Genomic DNA, 10,995 nt, shown 5'->3' on the forward strand with positions numbered 1-10,995 from the left:
ACAATTTTCCAAATGCACAAGTGGTGCTTCGGTAATCTTAAAAGCAACGTGGCCAAGCACTGAAAGAAAACACATCACCATACACACCTCCTTTTACTTCCTTCAGTGCAAACAGTGAGGTCTTTTGCTCACCCTCTCTCTAGCCTTGACAGAATGCAAAATAACTGACTTGCTAATTAAAGGGCTTACCTTTAAGTATGCCCTGACCTTGCAGTACATCCCTTGAAATCAGCACAGAGTAGAAGCTTTGTGAGAAGCCAGGTTGGCAGGGTCCTTTGGAAGCGTGCACCCCATTATTCCTCTGGAAGAAAAAAAAATACATTTAAAGACATCGATAAACATGGATTCCATTGATTTCTTTCCTCATTTTTGGCTCCAAGCTTTGGAGAAAAGCAGCATAAAGAAGAACAGTTAGCAGAAATAAATTCAACAAGTTTATCAACTGTTTCTGCTCGTGGCTAGGTGTAATGCTGATTAAATAGTCACACAGTCCAATGTCAGTGATAAAATGTGCTGTGTTAGTCGCTCCATGAAGAAACCACCCCAGACAAAATGAGGACAGATGTAGTTAAAAGTATTGTACTCGGGCTTAAGTGACACACGCGCGCGCACACACAGGCAGCACGCGCACAGAGGAAACCTGCATGAATGCAGAATAATTGTCTCCCTGCTTATTGTGGGTCTTGTACTAACGGAGAGGTCCAGGGCTATGAGGGGGGAGCAGCACGCCTGTGCGCACTAATCAAACGGTCTGCAGTCAACTTTGCACCCAGCGTTTAGCGCTCACTGTTGTTTAAATTAAACGATCTGACCCACTACAGCCGTGGCACACAAGCAAATGCACGCGCGCGCGCACACGCGCGCACACACGCACGCACACACACACACTAGCAAGATTGGCTGGACAGGAATGGAGGTTCAACACACTGCGGGGGCATACCGCAGGAGCACAACATTTTTTCAGTCTTTTTCCGATATCCATATAGCAGGAGAGCAATTGCCTCCGTCTGAGGCGGCGGAGAGAGAAAGATTTAGGAGCTACTCGGAGCTCCGTTAATAGTCCACTGTTGCCGACTTAATTCTGGATTCATGAAATGACGAAAAAGGCTGAAAAACACTACATAACTTTAAAGTTAACTTTTGCAAAGGCATCGCTTTTTTGACAAGTGAAACTTAAGGGGATGGTGGGCTGTAGCTTAAATAAGCGACATGACCAAGTCAGTTTGAGAAAAGAATAAAGGTATCACCTTGGGTGAATAACTTGTGCCGTGATTTAAGTTGTGTATGACAAATGATGATGACCTGCCAGCGATTTAGAGAAATTATGACAAGGCTTATACGGAGCGGAGCTCGAGACTTACTTTTTTTCTTTTTATACATTGAAATTCATTAGGGAACCAATTAGCGTGCCTACTTGTAGGGGGATAACGGCGAGCCCCGCGCTGCTGTACCAACACACACCACGGCTTCCTTCTGGCTGCATGACTTTATTCGAGCTTATGTGCTGTATCAGAAGCTTTAGTAAAAAATGAGAAATCTCACCCAGAATGTGTCAAGCAGAAGGGCTGCTGTCAGGACCAGAGCGAAGTCAGTTCTCATCGTGGCGAGGAAGCGACTCAATGCTGCCCGGACAAAAGAACCAGAAAGAGGGTCGGTTCGTATTTTTCTTTTCCAAAAATTATTCCCCCTTTCTCGGTCAGACTGTTAGTTACGTCCCTCTGCGCGCTTAGTGAGTGTGCTGCCCCGAGTTTCCCCGGCTCTCTCATCTGCAGGTGAGCGCTCCGCTCAGCACCAAGGCGCAGCCAGCGTCACTCTCCAACCCCTCCTATCACTCGGTGCAGGAAAACTCCACACACGCACTTAAAGAAACACTCGTTGGCGCTTTGGATCAAACAGCCGCACTGCTAACGTCTTTCCGAGGACCCCGACATTTCAAATCCATGTCCTATTGCGAAGGCGTCGCAGTTTTATGGTCGGATGAAACAGTATGCCCAAACATATGGCAAACTCGTCAAACATCAGCCATCAAACTTCCAGCATTGCTTTACAAGCATGTAGCTTTAACATATGTTCATTAATAGATTTCTCCAGTTAACCAGTTGCACGAATGTGCGTAGTTTGAGTAAATGGAGTAGGTCAGGGTTGGTTAAAACAAGGTAGCCTGTGCGACATATAGGCGACTTAAAGCTCCAGGTGACCGGGACAAGTATTAAGAAAAGTGTGTTAAGAAAGAAAGAAATGAAGAACGAAGCGACTATTTTTTTAACATGACTCAACAGATGGTGTTTTAATAGCAAAATACTTTCCATTTATATTAATACACCATTAGTCATGCATTTTGCTGATTACTTTGAATAGTATCGAGGTTTGTGGTATGTCTTAACAGATGTACATTGATTTTTTTTTTTTTGTGATAATCTGAAGTAAAGACTTCATCTGCCACAGTGAGGCCTGGAGGGGTTTAAATCCTTTATGTGGGTACAGAAGTTCAAAGATGTTAAACAGAACTTTTCATTTTGTTGACATGTGGAGTTACGGGATGAGACTCTGAGGCTCACACAATTTCAATACTGGCTGGCATTTGGCAAACTCACCAGAAATGTAGCCTTTGTTTTCAGCCAATCTAGTAATTTTTCTGAGACTATAAAAGAGAAAATTCACCAAAAGAAAACTCGAGGTTAATGTTAATCAAATGTTTATTCAAAAGGTTTTCAGTGTGAATCAAAATGTCTCACAAAAGCTGAACCTAGCTTCTTTTTTCTTCAACTGTGCTGCCCCCCACCTGCTCCCCAAAAAGGTCTCCTAGCTAAAAAGGGCAGACAAGCCTATGTCCAAGAACTGGACCTTGCATCCCCATTAATCTGGGTCAACTTATTGCCTGCAGCCTATTAGTATAAGCAGGACACGTACCCAACCAGTTTCTTGTGGCTACAGAAAACCTTTCTGAACAAAAAAAACCATCATAATACAGAGGATGGACTGCCTTTCTGGCCTTTTGAGCTGCTAATGACCTTTATATTCTGGTGTCTGTAATTGGCAGACTGGTCTCCATATCTGCTTAGTGGACCAATAGGTTCTAACCCTGTGCAAACTGTACAAGAGTGTATTCAACAAATTTCCTCTGTGCAAAATGTACGCATTTTACCACCTCTCTCATCCCAGTCCCTTTGTCACAAAGATGAACATTCATACCCACAGTCCTTTATATTCCTCATGGCTCTTGTAATATGCTGAAGGTTTCTGTCTGTCTGGTATGCTGTGACTGGCAGGTCTCACTTTCTCTTTATGTCGCTGTGTTGTTTTTGTGTCCAAGAGAGGGATTTAGTATATGTGCATTAGAACAACACAGAACTCTGAGGTTTTGTAGCAATGCAATGTAAACTATGATTAATGCAGTGTTAAGATATGGATAAGCTTTATACACAGTTCTAACAATATTCAGCATCCATTCAGACAGTTTTGAAAGAAATGAGTCATGCTAGTATGGTGCAGGACAGCAGGTAGAAGGCCTCTCTGCAATATTTAAAATTAATCAGCTAAAGCAAAATGCAATATAGCCATATCTTATTGTGTGCACCACTTTTTATTAAAGAATACCACCACTGGCAAGCCTACTGCTGGTTCACCGATGCCGAGGGCAAACAGCAGGAACTGTTCAGTTTGCATTTGCAAAAAGTTCTGATATAGCTTTAAAACAATTGATAAATAAACCCAATACTTCAAATTGCTAAGAGCTCAACTTTGAACTACAGACATTCAGTTATAAACTATTAAAGGACTTGGGAGTAAAACACAGAGTAGATTTAGAAACTGCACTTTCTCTCTAGTCACCAGCATGGCAACATGTCACATGTCAGGTAGGGTGTTGCAGGATGTATTCGCAGCTCGGCCCAGGAGGTCACAATTACAGGCTAAACAGAGCCTGTGGAAACACAGCACTTGTTGATCTGAGTTTTCTCTCCCGTGAAAGTCACGCTACATGCCCACCCAACACAGTGACCTCCACTTACTTACTTTCTACTTTTAGAGGACACACTACTTTTTGAATCGTTGCTGAATGTTGGCATTAGATGTTAATGGTGTGCTGCAGAACTGCTCAATATGAAAACAATTAATCAGGACTCTGCACTGTTAGTCTGGGAGACCTTAACATTTTAGTCAGAGGACACCGGTGAAACAATCAAACTTGCTGTAAAGATATTTAAAATATACTTTAAAAATGTCTTAATTGTTTTATGATTATTAAGCTGATAATGATGATGGTTGTTGTTATTTTTAAGCTAGTTTCTAGGAAACAATGTGAGAAAACTGTGCAGTTTTGTTGGTATATTATTATACCTGCTTAATATGGTTTGCTGCCAAAACAGTGGTGTGTCGCAACTGGATATTTGAAGTGGATCCCCTGGGACCTGGATTTTGAGCTGTGTGCATTAGGTTTGTTACCACACTTGGTTGTTATCACACTTGGTTGGATTTGGATCTGAGGAGGCTGAAGACATGGCCAGTACCTGCATGTTCTCAGAGCTTTTCCTGAGCATTTTTCATTGTGTGGCAGAGTGCAGAGTGCTGCCTGGGGATCAGTGGGTGTTGTTGTCATTCCTTGGTGTTCTTGGTCTACTAGAATGTTTATGTGGATAGCATATATCAAACTAATATCAATATGAATTCCAGGACCCAGGGTTGCCCAAAAGAACTTTGCATTTTAAAGAATCAAAGTTTGTCTGTCAGTCATTTTAATATGGAGGCTGTCATCTTTTCTGGTTTTGTGTATTTGATATGTTTTTTATTACATTATTTAAGAATTCTATATGAATATTATCTAATGGTTTTTGGCTTTTTTAGTAAGCTTTGACCTAATTTCATTGTGATGCTATGAACAATGGTATAATGACAATAAAGTATCTGATGTCCTATATTTGATCTAAAGTTTTGATCAGTTATTTATTTATGTCGGAATTAAGCGATAGTTCTCCACGCTTTCTCAGGATATTTCAGAGTTTTCTCATGAAATGATGAATCCAAGATTGAAATTTGTCAATCATATGTATGGATGTGGTTGACATTTACAGAATTTACAGAGGAGGTCTGGAGAAAGTTTTAACAGTGAGGGTCCACAGTTATCTGTAAAACATGGTGGAGGTTAAGTCATTGTTTGGGGCTGCATTGGAGCCAGTGGTGTTGGGGATGCAACAATGATCCTGGATAGAAATACACTATAAGTCATTGATTGGTCTGTGCAGAGCCTGGACATAAACATCACTGAAGCAGTGTGGGATCATCTTGACTGAGACCCGAACAAAAGGCATCCAGCATCCAAAGAAGAGAGAATTATTTCTGAAGACTACTGAAAGGAAATGCAAAAAGCGTGCCTAAGCGGGTTAAGGGTGTGTTGGACAATAAAAGTGATCATACCAAACATTCATGATCATCAGACCTGTACAAATTCAAACTCACCTTATATACTTTATTTTTATGTATTTTGGTATGTTTCAATAAGTCATTGCTCCCATTTTCCTTGAAAAATATAAAGAAATTAGCGGGTTACTCAATACTTTTGCACTGTAATATAAATAAGTTATGTTATTATGTTATAAGATTTTCATACATTCCATGCAAAACAACTTCTCGTCCTCTAAAAAGAAGTGTGTCCACCACACTTCTTTTTAGAGGACGAGAAGTTGTTTTGATTCTTTTCCCCCTTTATTTTCTTTGTGTTCTTTGTTTATTTCAAGTTTTGTGAAGACTGTTCAAAGGAAAGGCATTTAAACCAAACAAAATTATTATTTGGGTGCAAATGGTATATTTACTTTTTCTCCCTCTTCTTTTTTCTTCCAGTAGGCAAGAACAAGGATGTTATGAAAAATGATTTCATTAAAGCACCCATGTAGGTGATGTATTCCCCCTTCCCAAAAAGACCAGCTACCAATGATCTTTTGCTGATGATGATATCCATGTGTCGGAATCTTTAACCGTGGTTTTCCAGTCTAAATTTTCTAGTAAGTAACGCCTAAAGGAATTGCACATGGATTTTGTTTACGCCAATAGTATTTAAAAAATATATATCACCAGCATGATCTTTTATTGCAGACTTTACACACACGAATATTAACTTTCTTTACTTGCTTTAAAATATCTGATGTATTTCCTTATTTTTTTGTGGGATTTTTTAAAAGGAATAACAATGAATGTAGGTGTGGATGGCCTGGAGTAAAAAAGTTGAACTTCACTACTTAAACACACTGTTAAAATAGTATTGGAGATGGCATACTGCATTTTTCAGCTTTATCTCAATGGTCCAATTTATATAAAAAGAAAAAAGTCCGACAGGTCAATGTGTAGCTATTAAAGTGAATTTGATATCATGTCAATAAACTTGAAAGTGTGTGACAAGTATTGATTTTGCTAGTTAATGTGTGCCTCTGTCTGGGCATGACACTCCAATCGTTCTACTTCAGTCGGTTCAGCTTCTGAGAAGTATCTGCTAACTGAGGTGCTGTGCCTTAGCTTTTTATTTTTTGCCAGATTGTTCAGTTTTCCTGCCTTCTACTAAGCCTATGCTCACTTCTTATTCAGTTAAGTTCATTCGTAGTGTAATTTGCCCATTAGAAATAACTCCTCGTCTCCCTGTGCTTCAGGCCCACAACCTCTTCACCAGCTACCTGTCTGCCTCGCTTAGCTCCACACTCATTCTGTCACCAGCAGCCTTGATTGTCTGTACCGCTTTAAGCTTTACGCCATCAGCTTGCCCCGCTGCCTGCCACATTCTTTACTCGGCCCATCTACAACCAGGCCCAGTCATCTGCCAGCCAACGCTTAGCAACATTAAAGCTCCTGTCCACGAGTTGCAGTAAATGTTGTTTAACTTCTACATCGTTTATATCTGTGTCCATCATGTGCGTCCACATACACTCAGTTCCTTAATAGGGTCTAGGCTTAAAGCTCTTGGCACAGATAGAGCATTGTATTACTCCACACATTATACAAATATACCAAGAAGCAACAACTAGTTCATTCTCAGACAAAACTGTGATAACATTAGCTGGGCAAACAAGTTAAGGTTAGTGGCTATCTAAGCTAGCAAATTAAAGGCATAGAAACTGGCATTGGATATTGGCCGAAATAATAGTCGCATTAGCTCACTCGCTCATTAGTTGGTTGTCTGTTGGCATTTGCTGTTTTTCTGCGCTTCTGAGAGAGGGTTAGTCCTCGCTTTGACACAGCTTCCTTTGTTTTTATCTGCATGAAAGGAAAATAACCTGTAGGGAGTCCGCAGCAAAGTTCCATGATGTGTTTTGATTTGATGTGGCTGCTAAAACGGAGGAGGAACTAATAAAATTAACAATGAAACTGTAACATTTAGGGCTTAACAAGCATGAAGGCAGACTTCTAAGACCTTACCCAGCCAGTGTTTCTGACATTATTATTTATTACACCTGTGCTGTTTTAAAGCTCTGTTCAGTATGCCCCAGTACCAATCTGTATGCTAATTCGAAACAGGGACTGTGTCTTTTGGTTTTTTAACAGAGTAGAAAAGTTTTCTAAAATTAAGGGTCTTCCAAAACGTCATCCCCCTTCCCCTAAAAAGGCATGAAAATGTTTTATTTTGCTGTCAAGTTAAAGCTGAGTCAAAGCTCTTTTAAAGCTGCATTCAATAACACAAATGTGGCACATTTTCCTGGATGTGGGAAACACAAAGGTTTATTTTTTATGGATTAGTTAGTATATATTGTAAACAGTATGTACACTACTGCAAGCCTTTTCCGTAGCATTTATAAACCCCCCACAAAGATTTTTTTTAAAATTATGATTTAAAACTCTCTGCCGTAGATGTTTAGGAGCAGACATTTTTCAACATGTCTTTAGCAGAGTTTCAAACGCACAAACAAATAATGCTGCTAATGGACCATTATCCAGACAGGGTTATTATTCTTCAGTTTGCCATTTTTGATATTTCAGAAGCAACTGAAATTTGTTTTTGTTTTTTTAAACCTATTGTGTCACAGTTTTCCTTTCCAGCTCTGGACAGCAGGAATCCAATTTGACAGTGATGACAGGAAATCTAAATTTAAATTTATTACGAGTTTGATGGTAAAAGAACTGCATGAGATTCATTTAAGAATCATCTTTAAAGCATATAAATACCAGCAAAAACTATTCGATTAAAACAGAATTTAATTTCTGTTGATCATTAAAACATGAACAGATGTTTCAGAAAATGTATCTTGAGAAACTGAGTTCTAAATAAAGAAGGGTCTAGCATGAATACAGGGCGTGTGCTTATCATAATTTGTCAGCAGACAGGAGCTATGGAAAATGCAATCATATGAGCCTATTTTGAATTTGTTCAAAAACACCAGCATCATACTGTTAAACTCAGATTGGGAATTGCCGCTAAGCTGAGTATCGGGTGCTTCATTATGTCATCTTTTAATACTGTATTCAAAATAGTCAAATAAACTGAAGCCTGGGGAGTAGCAAACAGCTGGTTCTAATAGCAATGAAAGAAAGTAGGGAAGACAGGTGGCATTGCTCTTACTTGTCTGTGCACATATTCTAAGGGGGGCAGTCATCGTGCTCTCCTGATAATGATGCTTTCATTAGCCATTGGGATGCCAGACATGTCCCTTACACTAAAATCAGAAGGGATCTCTTTGTGTGTGTGTGTGTGTGTGTGTGTGTGTGTGAGACTCGGGCACTCCGTGAACTGATTTGGTTGCAGTTTGGGTTTCGCGTTTGTATTCTTGTCTCCACTTCACTCCGAGCCCATTAATGCAAATTATACTGAGAAAAGAGAGTGAGTTAAAGTGCAAAGGGTAAAAAGTAAACCCACTGAGCGTCGTAACAATCTTTATAAAAACTGTTAAAATTTTCTCTCTTTATGCGCCATCAGTAAGTCTGAATAGTCTCTTAAGACGTAGAGATTCTCTTGTCACCCGCTGTACTAGTTTGTAAGAAAATATGGCTGACACATTTTTTGGGGGAGGATTTTATTTTTGTGGGGTATGAGGATATGATCCCATCATTCCTTCTGGATTATGCAGCCTCTGGGGTTTCCCTCTGTCAGCCCCAGTATCCTGTGGTATTGCCAGTAGCTGACGCAGGAGGCAAGGCCCTCAAAGGTTGATGACAGATTCAAAGACCCACTGACAGCTCTGGAACAATGACCCGGGCAGGGATCAAGGAAATTCTGGGCTTGGAGCAAGACAGAATACTATTGTTTGATTTCCCATCTTTGATGGAGACACAGTGGAAAGAAAATACAGATTGATATCCCTAGTGGCATAGCAGTGGCATGGAACCTTATGATATTCAGAGATCAGAAAGCCAGCTGCAAAGTGGTCAGGCGAACAATGTGGAGCGGTGGGTGTTACAGCCTGTGAAATGCATGGAAAAAGAATAAAAAATTGTCAGGAGAATTTGAAATTGTGCCATTCAAATTTGCCCATCTGCCAAAATGAGTCATAAAAAGTCATAAAAGAGTCAAGAGTTAGCTCAAAATAGGCAAGGCTATATATTTGAAACTGTAAATTTAAAGTATTTACTTTTAATTATTTAAGATACACAAGTATCTATAGCGTTTGAAATTCCCAATCCATCACTATTTGCTTCCCATATGGAAAAGATATATAGAAATCTTATAAAGTTTGTATCAGTCTTGTGTGAAACTTGTATCACAGCTGTATCAACTGTAAATCACGCCCCATTCTATTTTATTAATAAAAGCTCAATCATATATCGCTGCCTGTGTGAAAACTTTGAAAACAACTACAGGGGCTTTCATGTGAAGGCATGAGCTATGGCCTATGAATGGACAAATATGTGAGGACTAGTGGAGAGGTGTTAAAATTATTCGGCAGGGAGAATTTTTAGCAGCTATGGGAGGCACTCAGTGGAGATGCCCCTAAGGCTGATGGGGTGCTTTGATCAGAGATGGAGGGACACGCCTGTTAAAAATCAGCAGTTGCCCGCTCCCCTTCTGTCTCTTTGTATCCCTCTCTTCCTCTATCCTTTTTTCCACTTCTCCATTTCTCTGTTTTTTGGTCTCATCCTTATAATCGCTCATTTTCCCTTCTTTCTGTTTTTCGCTTATGAGTATCATTTTCCTACCTTCTGTCTTTCTTGTGGAAACACGCGTTTACTAAAGGGTCAGGAGAGCTCCTAATCCCATCTATAGGAGCAAATAACCTATAGTGTCCCCCAGCAAAAGCTACTATAAGACAAGTGGGATTAAAAACTACCCAGTCCACACAAAGAAAAGCGTTCACACTTGACTTCCTGCAACATATATACGCTAATAAATCATTTAAATCCAATCCAAATGCACGGAGGAAAACAGCAGCAATGGATATAGACTGACTGCACCCACATTTTTGTTTTGTTCAATATGGTGTTTCAATTTCTTTGATTTCACAGCAGACTATTTATTTCTGAAAACACTTTCCCGGTGATTTGGTTTAGTGCTTCACTTTATGTCTTTTCCAGGGTTGGTTCAGCATGGGGATTCTCTGACACCGAGCAACAGTAGTGAGTAAATTATTCCATTCAATTATCTGAGCATTTGCTCAATATAAATACCATCTGGGTGCTTGAAATAGATTAGTTTAAGGCCATACTAAATTATTAAACTATTCCCAGTGAACGAGTCCCCATTCCCCTTTAAATGAGGCAGACTTATGGGGTTCATACCAAGCCTCTGGTCGTCTGACTCGTTCAGCACTTAAATCGCATCTCTCTGGAACACTGTGACAGAATTCCCAACAGGAATGAGAAAGCGGTCCACCGTCACTTGACCCTCGCTTCTTTCCACTGGCCAAACGGTTAACCCATTTACTAGACTAACAGGCCTGGCCTTACAAGCACAAATTGCAGAAATAGAGTTGAGCCCTAGCTCAGTATAGAATAAGAGGAGATGTTAGCTGTCTGATTTTGGTAGATGACTTTAAACCATAATGTGTTTAGCAGGGGGAGATCTCAACCGCATGAGTTTATCCTTCC

At 40.0% G+C, this 10,995-nt stretch overlaps 1 protein-coding gene across 1 annotated transcript in view; it reads right to left on the reverse strand.

Annotated features, from left to right (window-relative positions):
* LOC102786075 (cadherin-4-like) overlaps positions 1-1,806 on the reverse strand; it is a 242,974-nt gene extending 241,168 nt beyond the window's left edge. The window contains exons 1-2 of the mRNA XM_006796486.3: positions 1,543-1,806; positions 190-301 (exon numbers count right to left, since the gene is read on the reverse strand). Of these exons, the coding sequence (XP_006796549.2) occupies positions 190-301; positions 1,543-1,599 (169 nt within the window). The 5' untranslated portion in view covers positions 1,600-1,806. The remainder of the gene's footprint in view (positions 1-189; positions 302-1,542) is intronic.
* Between the last annotated feature and the right edge of the window lie 9,189 nt (positions 1,807-10,995).

The sequence above is a fragment of the Neolamprologus brichardi genome, chromosome 20 (assembly GCF_056152115.1).
Source record: "Neolamprologus brichardi isolate AB-2024 chromosome 20, ASM5615211v1, whole genome shotgun sequence".
Taxonomy (NCBI): domain Eukaryota; kingdom Metazoa; phylum Chordata; class Actinopteri; order Cichliformes; family Cichlidae; genus Neolamprologus; species Neolamprologus brichardi.